The sequence below is a fragment of the Taeniopygia guttata genome, chromosome Z (genome assembly GCF_048771995.1).
Source record: "Taeniopygia guttata chromosome Z, bTaeGut7.mat, whole genome shotgun sequence".
Lineage (NCBI taxonomy): Eukaryota > Metazoa > Chordata > Aves > Passeriformes > Estrildidae > Taeniopygia > Taeniopygia guttata.
In genome coordinates, this window is record NC_133063.1 from 45,793,019 (window position 1) to 45,813,156 (window position 20,138).

General features: G+C 41.8%; 1 protein-coding gene across 2 annotated transcripts in view; it reads right to left on the reverse strand.

The window, feature by feature from the left end:
• Positions 1–18,144, reverse strand: part of DCAF12 (DDB1 and CUL4 associated factor 12) — a 32,484-nt gene extending 14,340 nt beyond the window's left edge. Inside the window, exons 1-7 of one of the 2 annotated variants that reach the window (XM_072921902.1) lie at positions 17,890–18,144; positions 16,656–16,910; positions 6,487–6,693; positions 5,187–5,247; positions 2,341–2,534; positions 1,156–1,221; positions 344–533 (exon numbers count right to left, since the gene is read on the reverse strand). In XM_072921902.1, coding sequence (XP_072778003.1) covers positions 344–533; positions 1,156–1,221; positions 2,341–2,534; positions 5,187–5,247; positions 6,487–6,693; positions 16,656–16,910; positions 17,890–17,970 — 1,054 coding nt within the window. In that variant the 5' untranslated portion in view covers positions 17,971–18,144. The remainder of the gene's footprint in view (positions 1–343; positions 534–1,155; positions 1,222–2,340; positions 2,535–5,186; positions 5,248–6,486; positions 6,694–16,655; positions 16,911–17,889) is intronic. The other variant, XM_030257499.4, reaches the window with a different exon arrangement.
• Between the last annotated feature and the right edge of the window lie 1,994 nt (positions 18,145–20,138).

A 20,138-nucleotide genomic window follows, 5' to 3' on the forward strand; every position in this document is an offset into this window, starting at 1 on the left:
ACTACATTTGCTTTGAGATGATAAAATATAGAACAAGACCCAGTAAAAAATACACAGCAGTAAAATGCACACTTTTGAAAGTTCAATAATATTTGGATGGTTTACAACTGAGTTGCTTCTAATGGCAGTGATGTTGCCCTTCATTAGATTTCAGAGCTGGTCACATTTGGCTTGTTGGTAGCTCCAGGTATACTGTCACAAAACCAAATCTATACATACACTGCTAAATATTTAGCCGATCACTAGAAAAGCCCTTCCTGTTCATTAGAAGCTTGACTTACTACAATTTTAACAGCTACTTCTGCAAGCAAACCATTTGAAGCACTTTTAACAGGTTTCTTACCACTGCCTCGTTCTTTGGAACAGACGGATTTAACATTGTGAGAAGGCTGCCTTGGATCCAGAAAAGAGACATGTGCCTGTGATCCTACTGCATACACTGACCACTCCTGACCATATGCCAAACAGACGTTCTCCCTGCAGTATGGCAACTTTGTGGAAAGTAACTGGAAACAGAAAAAATAAAATTCAACCTGTTATAAGAAAAGATGAAAATGTTAACAAAACAATTTTGTAAGCTATGTTCTAGTAAATTGCAGGGAAATAAAACACAAAATGCAGGTGAAAAATAAGAAGGGAAAAAACTTAAAGCAATAGGGTGCCTTACCTGAAACAAACTGAGACTATAAAGGCTGAAGCCAATAAAATGGATATTTTAATAAATTGTTTTAGATCCTTCTAAGGTGCTGCTATTTCTTTAGCAGGTGCACAGCAACATCAGCTCTCAGCTGAAAAAACCTATTGCATTCACTAGCATAGGCAAGCCAGGGTGTGATTTGCCATTACACTTAAATATGTGCAAGTTCCTTTATAAATTCTACTGATCAAGTATCCACCATACTCCACACAACAGTTCACTTCAGCTAACCCGAAACTAGCAGAAAGCTAAGAATGCTTCCTGTCTTCTCGATTAAGGGGAGCACAGAGCTTCTCTCCTCTTCAAGCTCCAAATTTCAGGACATTTCATTTTACACAGAACTTTTAAGTATTTTACAAACACTGCTGCTCTTCAAATATTTGAAGGGAATGAAGACTAGTGAACAGTCTTAACTGCTTCCAGTTTTTGAAGTTTAACTGCAACAAACAGAAAAGCACCTTTGATAGCGTGTGCTCTGCTTTCCAAAGATGAAAATACCCATCCAGGGACACAGCTCCCAACTCCTAATAGAAGGAAAATAAAAAGAAGAGTGTTAGTTTCTGTATTATAGATATCCTTACAAACTCACACTCTATTCGAGGCAGGATGCACAGTCTGGATTGAATTCATCCATAGTCCTTGTAAAGGCTCTATCAAGATAATTTTCATTTCATACTGATCTTCATAGAATGCTATACAGTACTTCAGGTGTCAAGTAGAATCTAAATTAACAAAAGAGTAAATAACAATAACTTTCAAAACTATAAATCTTGCTAGGCAAAAAATTAATGAATTATGAGAAAGTACAATATAGAAGTGACAATTCTCTTCAGCAGGTCCCACACTGATTCTAACCCTGAAGCAAGTTTCAGGCACTACTCTACTCTCTACTGAAAAAGTTACATGTTACATGCAGTTTCCATCATGGAGATGGAAACAACTAACAGCTGCTGTGAAAAATAAAGCCTACAGGATCACTGTGCTTCCAACAGCACACCCACCTTTGCTTCAGACCTTTGCTGTTCTTTGGTGGGTGGGGGGAGGCAGGGAATGGTGAAGGATGAATTGTTAATTGCTACACCCACTAGTAATAACAAGAGATCAGGATGGAGGAGAGTGATATTTACCAATTGTCAAATACCAACAAAATAACCCCAAAGCAAGCACTAGTGCCTGCCCTGTGAGTCAGTCACCTAATTTGCTGAGCAACCCAGAAAGGATTCAGCCATTGAAACAGGAACTGTTAAATGTTAGCTGGTCTTCACAGAACAAGAAGGAAAGAGCACTCAAAAATGGGATTCAAGCTGCAAGAGATGTGTTGCTGCTTTATCAGCTTCTTGTAAATATTTCTTTACTCTACTGCTTAGGATGCAAATCTAAAAATCAAACCCACAGGAAATCTGTGCGCCTTCTAAAATGTCTGCGATTGGGGTTTTTTTCCCTTCTAGACTTCTCCATTCACTTGGGGCAGAAGCAGACGTAGTAGATTAAAACCACTGCCTCAAAACACAAGGATGCAAAATAATCAGAGAAAAACATATTAACTTGCTTCTCTGGTATATTCTATTTAGCTTACTTTTTAGTTTTTCTAATACACAGGGACAGTATTAGCACTTCTCAACTGTCTTGCTTATCTTACTGACCTTGTTCTTATTGTTGAAAGCCAATGCTCGGACTTTGCAATTGTCAGGGTTGGTGTTCTCCTTAGGAATATCCTTCAGAGCACTGTGTGTTATGTGGGCATAGACAGGAACTTGAGAGAGATTATGCCTGGCATCACTTTTGGATAACACATCCTCTGTGACTTCCCAGAGACCCATCGAACCATCCCGGGAACCTGATCAAATAGTCCATACATGAGTAGTCCATTCCACATATACAGAACTCATATTTTCTAAAAAAAAAAAGATTAACCAATGGGGTCTGAAAAAAAGAATACTCTTAGTTTAATCTAACAGAACACGCTGTTAGTGCTCATATATTATTATTAAAAAAAGATTATTTTAATGAGCTGTAAAGTTCAGAATATTATGAACTCACTGTCAGCCGTCCATATGGTTTCCAAGCAGCTAGTCCGTCTCATATGTTTTCAAACTAATTAGGATGCATCGAAACCCAAAACCCTGTGCAACAGTTATCATCATCTCATGCACAGAATGAACTCGGAAGCAACTGAACACTATAGGTTCAGCCTGAGCCTGACACTCTCAGCCTTGGTAAAACAGTCCGTTAAACCGATGCAAAATATCTCCACAAAAACATCAGCTGGGTTTATGCTCATTTGGGTTTACTTGATTTCTGTCATTATGCTTATGGCTGAGTACACAATAATTCATGATCTAAACAGAAACATCTATTTCTAATCACAGTTGTACCACTTTGGATGAAATCTATCAGAAAAATTATTTCGCTAAAACCTGTGTCACTTTTTTCTTAAAGAATGTAACTTAGGTTAAACAGATGAGATTTCATTTTATTTTTCTACTGAATTTGAAGACATTAATCTAAAGTAAGAATCACTAGTGTTAAGAACACTGGAGGAAGAAAGCTGAACGCCTCTGTTTCATCGATCAATACAGACTTAATCCAAGACCTTAATACACATCCCTTCTGGTGTTCAGGCAGCTCACTTCCATCTAAGTCCGCTCTGACAGATACTTCAATTTCTTCTCTACATAAAGTGAAAAATTCTGTCATATTGAAGATGCCAGAAAAGCTATATATCTATATAAAGCCATTAAATGTATCAGCTTTGTTATCACATAGGGGAAAAGCTACAAACACAATAAAGCAAAACATCTTGTTGCAATAGGAGTGGTCCAGTACAGCAGAGGTGACTTTGCCCCCTCACAGATGGATTCAGGCATCTGCCACTATCACCTACTAGAGAAAAATACAAAAGGGAGAATCCTAATGGCACTTGCATCCAGCAGCACAACATCCTGCCACTCCATTACATGCCATTGGTTTTAATTGCACCTAATCTTGTTTGTTGCGGAGGCTGAATACTCAGCAGTAAAATTTCTAAACATCCTGACATACTTTCAGAGGAAGTTGTCCCTTTTAATAGCCCTGGCAGGAGAAAAAGTCTGTGTATGTTGCTCAACTGGTTAGCCCTGAAGCCAAGCAGAGTATCATTTGCTACCCTAAGCTCATGCCATCCTGGGAATTATTCATCTCATCTGAACTTTTTGCCATAAAAATATATGCTATATCCTCAATGTCTGGAGTTCAAGTATTTCTGCTTGACAGATGTAATTGAAATCTCTAAAATTAAAACTATGTCTGAAGTTAGTTGTCTTTTTTCATTCTTAATTAGGGGCCTCAGTGAGTTCTAAAGAATTCAGTTTAGCAACCAGTCTTGCTAATTGCTTTTAATATGTTTTCCCTGGTGTCTGAGGTCTGGAAACTAGAACCTACATCCTGTCTGCTATAAGCACCAAAGTAGAGAATATGGCAGAAGAGAACACTTCTACTCCCACATCTACCCCTGACCTTTAGAAAATACCAAGCCAACACTGTTCTATCTCACATGCTGTGCCGTCTATCAGGCCCTTATCTTTCCCCTGGACATCTGTACTCTTTTGCGCTGTTCTCTTCAAACTTACTAGCTTGAATGTGAGGGAGTTTCTGTACATATTTGGGGCAGAGACCTGCAAGGATCAAATTTTATATTAAATTCAAAAATAAAATTCCAGGATTAGCTTTTTGGGTTTGGAGGAAAAATTCTACTAAACTAAACCAACAATTCAAATACGTGACTTTTACATAAGACTGTTATGATTTTCTCTCACCTGCAGTTTGACAACTCTTGAGTACAGAACAGTACACCCTCTCAGCACCGAAAGGCAGTAAACTGCTAAATTAATGCAACAAGACATTATTATTTTTGCCTTTACCTAAGTAATTCTTTATGAAGTTACACTGATTATCCAGCTAGTCACCAAAAAGTCATTAACTGAGTTTCTCTATTACAGCCTTCTGTACTGACTGCCATAGTGTAAGTGCATGTATACATATATGCATACAACTGTACTGAGAGCTTGACGAAACAATCTGAATTCTCATTAATTACTCTTTCACATGACTTCAGGAAACTGGTATTGATCTCAAATGTTCTGAAGTTATTAACCAATAACCAACACCTCTCTTGAAATTACTCTTCTTATGTGGAATCTTTTCCTGTAATAAATTGTGTTCAAACATCCCCTAACTAGAAACACAGTAATATTCTAATACTAGGAAAATCAGATCTAGACTAAGGCCCAAAAACAAAATAAAATGAAGACAGTACTAAGTCCAGGAAGTGTTTAAATAGCCTAGGTAGCTCCAAGTGGTTTCAAATGCCCTGACAGAGGTGCTTTCATAACACTTACCAAATGTTGTACATCACTAACATTCGGAGAGAAGGAAACCTTAAAAAACAAGCAAACAAACAAACAAACAAAAAAACAAACAAAAAACTCAAGAGAAAAAAATATGACTTTACCAGAAACAGCCATAGTATCACTGATCCATGCAATTGAAAATATCCAGTCCTTGTGTCCATCCTAAAAGAAAAAACAGATTTTTCTGTGCCATTATACTCAAAAGCAGTCTCAAAGCAGACAAGTATTCTTTGATTTTTATTACAAGCTCAGAACGAGACCTACATTAAAAGCATACAGGTAAGATTCCATTATCAAGCTGGAACAGTTCAAGTACCTAGCAGTAATTTTAACTTCTCTGGTTTTGAAGTGTGCAATTAATAAAGAAAAAACAGGTGTTGGAAAAACAGGCCTCTGATCAAGGAAAAATTAATCTCAATTCTAAGATTTTCCAGAATTCTCATATCTTCCATTATGAAAGCAGCATTCTTCTGTAAAGTATCTATTTGGTAGGGGTTTTTTCTTCCAACACATATCCTGCTATAAAAAGTAACCAAATCTTATGTTTACAATACATGAACTACAGATTAATGTTTCAAGACTCTTTTCTTTAGCATGTGAGAAACCTATTGGGGGCAGGGAGAGGGGGGAGGGAGGGGGCGAAGGACCATAAGACTCTAGTTTTGTTAATAAAGCTAAAAGTCACACAAATGAAGAGCAAGTCATGCAAATCTTCAGTCAAGGCTTGCTGCAGCTGGTTATCTGCTGCTGCAGAAACTCTGACCTGACCTCTGCTGTTGCAGTTAATGTCTATATGAAATTCTGAATAAAAAGGAGAAATGAGAGAGGTGTTCACAAGACACCACTATATTCTCCAGGCTGTTTTTTTTAAAGACTGGCCATTTTAAAAAGACCTCAGGATGTTTCAGAAATAAAACCAGTACCAGTTTGTATCAAACTGCCACAAACCACGGGGTTAGAATTAGTCTTCAAAACAAAGTTCCACCTCTGGAATAATACATCCAGAAGCTGCACTAGGATAAGGAGAAAATTTTAACAACTTGCAACATAGTTTTAATTTCTCAAAAGAGCTTTTTCACTACAGTTTCAGATCTCATCACCACAATTAGACTTTAATACTTAGGATTTTGTTACATTTTTGGTGTTGAAAAGTAAGCTAAAGTAGACCTGAAGGAAGATGAGGAAGAAATCTCATCCAAAGCCCTGAAAATCCACTCACATGTTTGAGTACTCAATTCTATTTAAGATACCATAACAAAAATGACAGCTAAATCAGAAATGTTTTAATAACTTTACTTCCTTACAAGGTTCCTAAGTATTAACCTTGCTCTGATCAAACACACTTCAAAGTAGTAACTTTTTAAGTGAGAGAATAAACTTTCCCCAGACACTCCCACTTACATCTCCCACACAGACAGGATCAAGTGTAGGCAGACGATAAATTGCAAGACTGTTGGGGTTGTCTCCACCTGTGGCCAGGAGCGTCCTTGAGGGGTTGATCTCAATGGCATGAATGCCACATCCCTGCTGGTTCACCATGCCAGGTTCACGATCCTTCAGGATAGGAATCTTGGTAATTTGACCAGTCTGGACATCTACTACAAATAACTAGGGGAAAGAAAACCAGACATCTAAATCATCATCAAACAGAAAAGAAAAACAAGATGTTCAAATATCCTCTCTATTTTGAACTAACATTCTTTTTTGAGTTGAAATCCACAAATGCTTCAAGGATTGCTGGAAATGCATAAATTCCTTCTTAAAACAGGTTAAGTAACAATTACAGTGGGTTTATATCAATCATTCCATTTCATTTTCACAGTAATGGAAGGGAGAGGAGAGCAATCTGTCATGGGAGGTATCCCACTTGAATAAAAAGCCCTTGAATATAAAACTCTCTTCCCTGTTTAGCAAAATAATATTGTTTTTCAATTTCTACCTACCACAGTGAGAAAGAAAACCCACCTCAAAAGAGCCATTAAGCCCTATGGAGCTTAACGCGATTCTCTTGCCTCCCAGATAACACACTTGCCATAAAATTTTGGCTTTGGCAGACTGACAGTTTATGCAACTGGAATTTATTTTCTGTTGATACACAGAGAATAGTAACTAAGTACAGTGCGGACATCTGAAAGAAAGATATTTAGCGATATACCTCATCCCACAAAAAGACAAGAAATTAGAGCAATATGTCACTGACACCTTGTCAGAAAACTTTATTATAGAGCCTTACAACTCTTCAAACAGACATTATGCCCAGTGTTATGTAAGTTCAGACATATACAACCATGGGGTTACAGTTTAGGCCAGAGCAAAGGTTTACATTGCGTGCCAAAGTTCACTTTCATTTTGGGAGGCTCATGGGCTGGGTCACTTCACAGCTGGTGCTCAGAGGGCAGCTGCACTGTCAAATAGGTCTAACACAGGAGACAAAGCTCTGTGAGGGGACATGAGTGAAGCAAGGAAATGGAGGATCTGAGGCTGACTTAGCACTAGGCAAGTGATCTAGAATTCATAGCCCAGGATTATAATTAAATTCTACATTATCTTCAGTCTGTTCCTTCTATAAACAAGAATGTTGTCTCAAAACCTCTGGAAGTGAACCAAAGATGATAACTGTAACAACAAAAACCATCAATACAATTTTAAAATACACACCTCAAGGAAATTGTTCTGAAATCCTTTCTCAGACATTTGTAGAAGACCAGAAGAAAATTTAGAGGTTCTTAGAGAGAAGTTATACATACAAGCTGCTTTTGGTGAACTCTTACAGAGTTCTGTTCTTTAATAAAAGCATAGGAAAAATACATTAAAGTAATTTAGCAGCATATCTATTACTTGATGTACTGAACTAGCAGAATATTAACGTCCTATCAAAACTGATAAAGTATGGTATGTTACACACAGTCCACAGAAAAGATGAAATACACTCATTGTTATTTGTGTGTTACGTCTAGAATTATGCATCGTCTTCACCCTGCAACTGATTGTAGGCAGCAGTCTTGCACAGATTATTCCTACAGAGACTGCATTTTCATGTTTATTTTTTTATTTTGCACACACCTGTGGTGTATGGCAACTGCTGAGGTGTAGCTGAGTAGGAGGGAGGCACCCCTCACTCTTCCCAAGCCTTACAAAGCCTTTGCTGCCCCAGACAGCTGGTAAAAACACAATGCACACAGCAGTCTCTCTCACCACCTGAAAATTAACACCTGCATCGAATCAGGATCAGTCATTTCCTCTCCTCTCATCACCCCTTGTCCTGGCCATGTGAGCGCATATCCTCCTCACCCCCCAGTATTTCTTTCCAGCAGAATGCCCAATTCCCTCCCCTATCCTCCTTTAACTACTGAAAAAACCCAAAATCCTAAACAAAATTAACAGTTTAGTAGTTAGGATTAAAGCTTGCAGGTGTCAGCTGCAGGTCCTAATTTAACACCAGTAGTACTAATTAGGAAAACACATCCACACCTAAGGATGTTCACGCACTCAGAAGACTTGTGCTTCAGTTCTAACAGATTCACACTTGGAAGTGCAAGTCATCTGGTAGGAGGACTGAAATTAAAACCCTCTGCATTCTCTAGTCTGACACCCTCATCATACACCTGTGTTGGTTAATAAAAACTTACTCTAATACAAAATACTTTTACCTAAACTCTAAACTAATCGGACTAAAAAGATAAAGAACTTAAACTTTGCACATATAACGGACTGGCTACATTGTTTTGGTTGTAAAGGTCAGAGCAGTAACTTCTCCACTTGCTTGGGTAAGGAACTTAGCCACTGAGTAGTTTAAAAAAAACCCATCACCTCCCTTTGAGTACACACAGAAATTCTTACATCACCTGGGGCATAATAGGAAGCAAAAGCTCATAATTGAAACCTGCACCTCTGGCTGCCCAGAAATCATCCCTATAAATCCAGCACACAGAAGCCAAGATATGCCATAGCTAATAGACACTTTTAAAGCCAAAAAGGAAGAATGTTAAGAAACAAGAGAAGAACTCAGCTAAGGGTGCAGAAAATTTCAATGTTATTTCAGGAGTTTTAAAGACACCAGAGTAAGTAAAATACAAAATATTTTCAACTGTTGAAATAAGTACATCTGCAAACAACTTCAAAGCAGTGTAGACATTAAAAGTCTTGACGAAGTCCTGATAACTGAACCATACAGTAATTTTCTGTTATCTCAAACAGAAATAAGAATTTTTTCCCCGGCTACTCATTATATAAAAAGGAAAACCCATCCAACAACGTTTTTGCTGGACATAAAAAAACTTCACCAGCCTCCAAACACTGAATTGTGTGTATTTGTCTCTTGATTTTAAGCTTTGCACAAAATTCAGTTCTTCCTTCTAATAAAACATATGCATGTCAGTCTTTAGTATGCCAAACAACTTAACATCCAGGATTTACCAAATCTGGATTGCTTCAGCCATCTGGCAGAAGTGCAAGGACCACACTTCATCTGTGAGAAACACAGCAGACTCAGGTACCATGCTCTCTGCCAGACAACTGTGTTCTAACAAGGAAAACAGGCTGGATGACATGGAAGAGAGAAATCCATTTCCTCTCTTTTTTTTAAAGTAGTTTAGATGTACATCTTGCAACAGTGCTACCACTCAAGGATCAAGGCAGACAAGCATGGTTAGGTACTACAGCTGACATAGCCATGAAACTTCATGATCTTTGCACAGTTGCAGAGATTGATAGCTGTACACTTATTTTCCTTTTGGCCTGCAGAAGTGGTGAGAAGTAATTTTGGCAAATGGCTTCCCTGCAATTACTACATGGCTGTCCTCTTGGCTGTCCAACCTGCTTATGATCAAGTCAATCAAGAAACTACCTCGCTTCACTGATGAGGGAAGTTCATTACTCAGCTTGCCAAAAGTAAAACTGCAGCAGGGAACAGAGTATCCAAAGATGAATGAGAGTATGAACTGCAAAACCTATCATACCTCTTATATGCAACACTGAGAGCAGAATGGTTTACCACGTTTTTTCATAGCTTGGCCTGCCTTTCAGGACACAGTATTTTTGGGGGAAGAAACACCGAGAAAGCTAACAATCCAATAGAGATAAATTTCCTTCCCATATATCTTCAACTGAAAACATTAATTTTAAACAGTGAGATTAAAAAAGAGGTCTGTGAAATGCTATTTCAAGGCAGCACAGACTCATGTCTTCAGCTGCTGCCCCTGCACAAAAAACAACAGATGAACAGGCAGTCCTACCCTAACTTTTATTTGATTGTAAAAATCAATCAAAACCAAAATAAAGGATGCCATCCTGTTTTTACTACAAAAGCAGGATGGATGGCAATCTAAAAGACACAAATAACATGCATGAAAGAGACTACTCATTCTTCATGCAAGAGCTCACAACATGCTCGATGCACCAGCCCTTCACATGGTGCTCTCAGAAATCATGGGCACATTCTTATCATTCATAGTAACTTTTGAAAGAAACCCAGCGTAAGTACACTGCCGTGCTAAAAATAGTCACTAAGAGAGAATCACGTTAAGTTCCACAATGGCTTAAGCTTATCTTTTGAGAATCTACATGCCTCCTCTTCACCATCCACCTAAACAGTCTCATCACCCTTGTGACAACAACTAGTGCTCAAGTAGCTGCAAGGTCAACTGTATCTGCCTTGGTGAAACTAACCCTACAAGAAAACCTGTCTGCACACAAAGCAGCAAGCTGATCCAGGTGACTCCCTAACCACATGCACATCGGTGCTAGCCAAAACGAGCAGGTGGGAATATCCACTTTTACAACAGCATGACTCCAGACTAACTAAGGCTGGTCATAAAAAGATCTCACCTGCAGCCAATTTGGACAATTATTACTCATTCCCCTTTAAACATGTTTTTTGCTAACAAAACAACAAAAGAAGACAATGCTTGTTGTGCTATTACATCAATGCTATTTCTGGTCATACCTGAGTAGCAGTGATTGATTTTTCCAAATTCTCAGCCTTGACTTTTATTCAGATCATAAGTGTTTCTTTTCTGTTCATAAAACACTTGGCATCAGGCTCTTTTTTCTGTAGCAATACAGATTCACTAACATATGCCAAGCCTCAAAGAAACATGGACACTTTAAACTATCAAACTGGCATTGTATATCTGCTTTCTGCTGAAGATGGAAATAAAGAAGCATAGGTGGTTTGGATTAAAAGGTTGTCAAGTCCCAGCAGAAAGCAGGGACATTAGCTAGACCAGGTAGCTCAGAACTCTGACCAACCTCTCCTTGAATGTTTCCATAGACTGAGCACTCAGCAACCCATGCTGTTGTGTGGTTGTGTGGGCAACCCATGCTGGGGTGTCACTACCCTGATGGTAAAGCTTAAGAATCTTCTTTGTTTCTAGTGTGACTCTTTTAATTGAAAATTATTACCTCTTCTCCAGTCACTCCAAGCCCTGTTCAATTCATCTCTCCCCATCCTTTTTATAAGTTCCCTTTGGATACTGGAACGACTTGATAAAGTCTTCTCAGAGCCTCCTCTCCTCCAGGCTGAACAACCAAAACTCTCTCAGCCTTTCCTTGTAGGAGAGGTGTTCCAGCCCTACAACCATCTTGGTAGTCTGCTCTCTGGGCTGACTCCAGCAGGTCCCTGTCCCTCCCGTGCTGGGAGCCCAGGGCTGGATGCAGGGCTCCAGGTGGGTCTCAGCAGAGCAGAGCAGAGGGGCAGAATCCCCTCCCTCCCCTGCTGCCCACGGGGCTCTGGATGCAGCCCAGGACACGTTTGGCTCTCTGGTCTGTGAGTGCCATGGCCGGGCCATGTGCAGCCTCTCACCCACAGCACCCCCAAGCCCTTCTGGGCAGGGCTGCTCTGGGTCTGCTCATGCCCAGCCTGGGCTGGTACTGGGGGCTGCCCTGACCCTGGTGCAGCACCAGCACTTGGCCTTGAGCTTCATGATTCTTGCATGGACCCACTCCTCAATCTTGTCTCTGGATGGCATCCCATTGTTCAGGTGTGTCAAAGCACCACTCAGCTTGGTGCTGTCATCAAACCTGCTGAGTGCACTGGATCCCTCTATCTATGCCATTAATGAAGACATTAAAGAACACCGGTCCCAGTATGGATCCGTGAAGGACTCCACTTGTCACTGATGTCCACTGGGACTCTGAGACATTGACTCTCATTGACTCTCTGGATTTGATTATCCAACCAACTCTCTGGATGTAGCCAACCAATGCCTCACCACCCAACAGTCCGTCCATCAACTCCATCTCCCTCCAGTTTAGACAGAAGGATATTGTGGGGGACCCTGTCAAAAGCTGTACAGAAGTCCAGACAAATGACATCTGTAACATTTTCCTTGTCCACTCCTGCTGTCACTGCATCACAGAAAGCCTCTGGTTTGTCAGGTAGGACTTACCCTTGGTGAAGCCACGCTGGTTGCCTCAATTCACCTCCCTGGCCTCCATGTGCCTTAGCAGAGTTTCTAGAAGGAAACTAGATCCCATGATCTTCCCAGGCAGAGGGGAAGCTGACAGGTCAGTAGTCCCTGGAGTCCTTCTTTCTGCCACTTCTCAAGATGGATACAATGGCTTCCCTTTTCCAGTCACCTGGGACTTCATCTACCTGCTATGACTTTTCAAACATCACAGGGAATGGCAACTACATCAGCCACGCTAACATGCACTAATCTTAGCACAAAACTTACTAACAGGTTATGCAGTAGAGGCAACTCACGTGCGTAATGGCCTTACACATCCTTCTTCAAAGGGTCCAAAGCAAAACAATCCACAATATAAAGAAACTACCTGAGAAGTGAGGAGAGGTAAAAGCAGCCAGCAAGTTGGTTGCCTTTGAATACACATTTTCACAGACAAGGCCCTGAAATCAGGCACTTCACTTTTCTGTGAAACTCTGAAGCACTACCAGCTAATGGTCACAGACTTTGATGTTACTGCATTTGTGTAGTGCCAAAATCACATTTATAACTTTTTATTTGCATTTGGCCCTCCGTGTTTAATTTCAGGGGATTGAGAGACAATTAATACATGCTGACAGATGGTAAAGAAAGCATGGAGAAGTGACAGACATCGTCTGCTAAAGGGAATCCTTACAACTCACACCATACCTGGAACAGAAACTACCAGACAGACACAAGTCTGCAGTAGTTGATCACATGCAGTTGACAGAAAAGCAAATACTCTTGAGACAAGAAACCAACACCTGGCTATTTGGTCACAAGCCACTGAAAGATATGTGAATGGAGATATCAACTACACGCCTCAGAGGTTTATTTACACTGAGTTTCAGTCACTATTCACTGGACTTTGAGTAGAGCTACAAACTGGAGGAGACTTCTCATTTCCTACATGTGATCAGAAATGAGCTGTCACCTCGATGCTTCCTCACATATGCAAAGCCAGAAGACACATTAACTCACAGACAGTTCACATTCACAGAGGAGGAACTTCCCATTGTACTCTCACCACAATCACAGGACGACAAGACTGGGTTGTAACTGTATGAGACACACAAACAGACACAGGATCTCTTGAAACAAGTTTAAAGTCTCTAATAGGAAATGAGAGCTGGTGATTTACAGCAGGGCAGCTATGGCAACATAGCAATCTGCTGAAGAGAGAAAAGGTTTCAGCCAGCATTTAGAAACCAACCCATGCATGCTTTGGAAAAGCTGCCTGAGAAATCAGGAGAGCATTGAGAAAGTTTAAATACAAATACATCTATAGGGCTTGACTGGAAAAAGAAAAAAAAAAAAATCAAACTAGATTCCAAGCAAATATATTCTCAAGCATCTGGAAACTAATTAGCTTCTTGTATTTACAGCTCTTATAGTTTTTCATCTTTAACTCTGCAATTAGTGAAAAGATTATAACTTGAACATGTACATGTAAATAAGAGAGGAAAAGAAGCTGAAAAACTATTACTGAAACTACTTTTTAGATGCTACCTTATTCTTCATAATTTCCTGAAATAGTAAAGAGAAAAAAAAACCCCTAAAAACACAGGAACCTTGTGTTCTATGTTTTTGTCTGCCATAAGCCTATCTCCTACCTAAATTTCATGAGTTTCTCTATGAAGCCTGAACAGAAGACCGCAGATTACAGACCGTATCTTCTTCTGAGACATTTTCTTCTATGTATCTTCACAGCACCAGTCTTTGGTAATTCAGATACCTTTCAGAACACACCCTAAACGTCTGCACCCCTCAGAAGTTCCCTGATTATTCATTTGAATTGGAAAAACATGAAGAAGGCCATTGCATGCAAGGTCAAGGAAATTCTTGCAAACAGGAATCCCGGCTCTGCAAAGCCCAGGTGAAAAGTCTGGGTAGTTCAATTTGAAATTTTAGGTGCTTGAATGCTTGCAAAGTTCCCATAATTCTAAATCTACCAGAAAAAGGACATACCTTTACAGAACACAAATATCTGAAAAAAAATTGATTTACAGTTGCTCGACTGTGAGCACCATAATCCACTGGAGAAGAATAAAGTTATTTCACATCCTGGAAGAGTTTTAAGGATAAAAGGTTACTCCACAAAATTGAACAAATTATAATCTTCATCAAAAAAAAATTGACAGAGAACTCCATATTCTCTTTAGCATTTTTGTAGTAACTAGTACTGCCAAGTGACAAAACCCAAACTTCCTCCTCTATAACAAGAGTGTATTTTTTGTTTTGTCCTTAAGAACAGTGAATTGTCCTGGCACTGCAAGGTGATGGGTAATTTATAAATTAAATGCTGAAAGCACTCAGTGCCACAGTCAAGCCTTGATTAAAATAACTGCTATAGTTTATATTTTTCTCTTGAATTTAATTAAGGGCAACTCCAATGCAGCAAACCTCATTGAAGTCAACCAAGGTCTTTTCAATTTACTCCCAACTTGAATACCACAACTTCAGCATATGAGAATCAGCAAAGGCATTTTTCTTTAATAGATCACTCACTCAGGACATAAGAGAGAAAAATCTCATAATTAGAGTATAGAGTTTAACACTTTACTGGTTCAAATGTGAGCACAAAGCAAACAAGGTACAGCTATTACATCATAATAGATCATAAGATCATAATAAGATCATAATTCATATATGAACTTTCACAATGCTGCAGGGACTTTTTTTGCAATGACTCTATTTTGCTCCGTGACAGAGGTCTGTCTCTAACGTTAAGTCTGGCTGTGGACAAACACCTTTGGCTGCAGCTTGTGCAAAGGTAACAATAATACTAGTGAATCCCTCTTCAGCTTCATGATTGTTTGTTCCAAACAATTTTTTGCAAGGTTGCGTTAACACCCACTTGCCCATTTATCTTCACTGCAAATGCGCCCGACCTACAAAAGTTACAGAACACAGCAAAATCATTGCAACTCTATAAAACACACAGTCATCTTGCAAGAGTAAGCAAAATTTCTGGGAGCTTATGTTTCAGCAGGAGTTCATCTCCCATAAGCAGCTCTACAACTACAAACAGTGCTGGCTGAGGAGATGAACGTATGTGGAGAAAGTAGGCAGACAGATTCTATTTTGAGCTTACTGCTGTTAAAAGATTGCTTTGTTTATACAATTTGGCCCTGCTTCTTAAGAGCTACTGCATAAAATCCTCACTCTGTGCAACTGTGAATAATGATACTCAGAATGTTTCATCAGAAATGAAAAAAAACAGCCCACTGACCCTTGCTGGTCAGACCACTGAGCAGGGCTTTGGCACAGAAAGATCTTGAGGCAAATAAGCAATTGCAGCAATTGATACGCTCTGAGATTTAAGAACTGCTACATCTATGCATTCATTCCTTCTAACCCTTTTGCACTAATTCAATCAGAACTCCTTGCATGAAATTGAAACCTCAGCCAATGAACTTGGGCTACTAACTCTGGTGGTGAATATTACCTATGAAATATGATCTCCAATTACTAATCCCACAGGACACCATTTTAATATTCCCCTGAAATGTTTCAAAGCATCATTTCAAGAACCTGAGAAGGTCTTAGTTTTTGTAGAAGCATGTAAAGACATATAAACCAGAGAAGCTATTCAAACACTGGAAACAGTTTTAGAGTGAAGAATAATAAAGTCAACAAGCAACACTGACGATCTGAATTTTTTTTTTTTTAACTCAGAACATTTCTGGATGCTCTGACAAATATCTAAGAGTTTAACCACAGTTTTAGAACAATTTTTAAAAGCCATCAGCACAGAACCATATGTAAAACCAAACTATGTAAGACTGAGCGTAACAGAAAAAAGGAATTTTAGCAGCAAGTTTGGCCAAGCACTGACAGCCACCATTCTGTCCATTAGCTCTCATCTGCAAGACAAAAGGGAAGATCCAATCCCACTGTAGCTCTTCGTCCTGAAACCAGGTGTAAATCGCTGTGTAAGATCACACAGACACTTCCTGGGGTGCCTCATATTCAGATGTGAACAGATCGTCCTTCAAAGTCAATTGGTACGATTTTGACTCCACTCCTAATTCCTAATGTTTTCCCTGGCCATCCACACACTTTGATTACGATAAGCATAATTTAAGGGTGGAGGTGGAATAATTAACAGAGGACCAGGAAACAGCGAGAGGTGGCACTCACCGTGTTGCATTTTGTCCCGCACACCACTTGTCGGTGATTTAGCCACTGGGAGGCAAACACTTTATTGAGTGTTCCGAGGTGAAATTCTCTCTCCTTCAGGAGGGTGGGGAGCTGCTGGGCTGCGTATCCATGCAACAAGCGGTGGTAGCTGGACTCATTCTGCATCCGGACCTCTCTCCCTTTCACGTAGTATACTAGAGACCTTTTCACCGGCGGGAGCCTTTTCCTTTTGTGAACAGAGTGATCCCACCCGTACTGTGGATAATAAAATTAGACACTGGATAAACTAAACCAAACTTTAAGACACCACCCTTTCATATTCAGCGATATTCCCGGCAAAACCCTGAAGCCTTGCAAACCACCCATGGAACACCGCGCACGGAAATTAACTCGGGAATGCTGACAGAGACTTTAGCAGCGTGAAATTAAATATAAATATCTGCTAAAAGAGTAACACGGCAATAATATAACGCCAGTCCATGCCAGTTCGGCACCGCTGGTACGCCAGATGCTCACGGGAAGAAGCGGAGCGCTTGGACCGGGACAGAGGCAGCGCAGACAGCCCTCGCCCTCAGCTTGGCAGGCGTAGGGGTGACACCCAGGAGGCTCCCCGACACGGACCGCGGCGCTCGGCCTCCTCCGGCCGGCCCAGAGCCACCCAGCCATCACCGCCTCTCGGCAGCGAGCGGCGAACAACGGCCGCACAACCGGGCACCGCGAGCCCGGGCGCGGGCACAAAGGGGGCTGACCCGGGACCAGGGGCTCCTCTGCGCCGGTGACCCTGGCACCTGGGGGCTGCCCCTCTTGGGGTGACACCAGGACCGTGGCTGCCCCTCCCCAGGATCCCCAATCCCCCAGGACACCTTCCTTCTTCATCCCCCGGACAGGGTCACCCCCTTCCTCCCGGGGACCAGCACGTCCGCCGCGCCCCGGGAACCAGCGCTTCTCCCCCGCTCCCACCACCGGGAACCAGCGCTTCTCCCTCTTCCCACCACCGGGAACCAGCGCTTCTCCCCCGCTCCCACCACCGGGAACCAGCGCTTCTCCCTCTTCCCACCACCGGGAACCAGCGCTTCTTCCCTGTTCCCACCACAAGGAACCAGCGCTTCTCCGCTGTTCCCAGCACCGGGAACCAACGCTTCTCCCCCGTTCCCACCACCGGGAACCAGCGCTTCTCCCTCTTCCCACCACCGGGAACCAGCGCTTCTCCCCTGTCCCCCAACTCATCCCTTACCTGCTCCCCCTGGAGTCCTCCGGTCCCGGCGGCGGCAGCCGCCGCCGCTTTCCGCTTCCTGCTAACTGTTTTCCGGGCCATAGTAGAAGGATGAGGAGGATGTGGACGAGGAGAGGCCCCTCATGGAGCGGGACGGGGCGGTTCGGGGCATATGGAGCGGGACCGGCCCCAGGCTCTGTCCCTCAGGCCCCGCCGGCCGCGCCTCACGGCATTTTACAACACCACGGGGTTTCAGGCTTTTTTTCCTCTTTTTACGACAGTCGAATCTCTGCTTTGCGGCGGCTGTTCCGCCCCGCCCGGGTGCCCTGTTGCCTAGCGACCAGATCGCAAACGGGCCGCGCCCCCTCTGCCGTTGCCATGGCAGCGGAGCCAGCGTGGAGAGGGTGTGGCGTCCCCTAGCGGCGGGGCGGGCTCCGTACAAAGTGGGGGCTCGGGAATCCCTCGCAGGAAACGGAGATTTTCCCAAACCTTTCGTGTTTGATGAGACTGTCAGCGGCCCGGGAAAGCCGAGACACTTGTCCCCGACCAGTCTGTCAGAGTTCCACTATGGGGACAGAATCAGAGAATCAATTAGGTTGGAAAAGACCTCCAAACTCACCCAGTTCAACCTATGAGTGAAGACCACCCTGTCAACCAGACCATGGCACTGAATGCCATGTCCACTCTTTCCCTAAAGATCTCCTTTAGGTCACTCTTTCACCTCCCTGAGCAGCTCATTCCCAAAGTCTAATTGCCCATTCTGTGAAGAAATTCTTCCTAATGCCCAACTCCTCACTGAATAGTCCACTGGATCAGAAGGTGGTTCAGCTGACTTTTCAGGGTCACATGGAAACACAAAAGCCCCTTTGAGGGTTTCTACACCTTTAGCTAGTCTCTTGGCACTCCAGGAAAGATTCAGGAATGCACACCAAAAGCATTAGAGAGACCCTCTCCCAGGGCTGCACACTCAAGTATTTTATCCACTGTTAATGCTCTTGGAAGGACTCGCACCTTGAAGAACAGTTTACAGAACAGTTATCCTTTATTAATGTAACAGAAAACTGTGACAGGTTAGGGTGCAAAGATTGGTGGTGATAGAATCTGGCTGCAAAAACGTATTCAGAGCAATCAAGATAAACAACCAACATAGATAGAGTACAGTTCTGACAGATTCAGTCTGATCAGTCGGTTGATCCCAGAAGTTACAGTGGAACAGTCCCTAACTTCTCCCCATCTTTAACTTACTTTTATACTATTTTTGCACTAGTTACTCTATTTTTACTAAAGTAACTCTAGTTATGCACCCTGTCCAGTGTGGGGTGGTTGTACCTTGGAGATGGGTAATGTCAGTGCACACCTGAGGCAGCCTCTGGGATGGAGGTGGGCATTTGTGATCTCGCCACAGTAGCTGGTTCAGCAGCAAGGCATCTCCTTTTCCCCCTTGTTTTTCAGCTGCTATAGAGTTTATCTGCACCACTGAGCTCCCCCTCTTGCCAGGATTTCAACAGAGCCTGGCCCTGGTGTCTTCACTCCGCTCCACCCCTCCCTTCAGTCCTCTTTAGCATGGATTGTGTGGGGGAAGTTGGGCGTGCTGACCACATCCCATCCAGGGAGTTGTAACTGTGCTTCAACCTCTGTTTTCTGTACCGTTATAACTTCTGTTAGAATGTGAATGCAACTCCCCGGTTTTCCCTAATGTTACCCCCAGTCATTTTCCTGTTGCAATGTATTTGCAAGGGCTAAGCCATAGTGTGCACCAGCCAGCCTGCTCCTACGGTTGTTATCAAATCCTCAGGAATTCATCAAGGCTACTGAAACAGAAACTGCACTAAATTAAAAAAGAAGAGGCTGAGAAACCAAATACCAAGACCACAAGAACTAGATAACAGAGGACTGTGAAACACCTGGACTGTAACCAATCACATACACTGACAAGTGCAGGCAGAAAATGAGTGAACAACACAAAGTCACCAGTCAAGAAGCATGTACTTAGTAGTTTGTAGAATCTATAAATATGTGTGCAACGTAAACAATAAACAGCTTCTGTTTAATCATATTGGTTAGTTGTCCAGGAGTCCTGAATTTTCCACATTTTCCAACACATTCTGCCTAGGAAATCACTAACTGCTGGGAAATTAAAGACATAACACTATATTTGCATTTCATTACACACCTTTGAGATCCATGTGGAAGGACAAGTGCTTTTCCTGATGCCCACATGGCTCACACACTCTTTTTTCTGTGATTTCAGAGGCAAAGCTTCATATGAT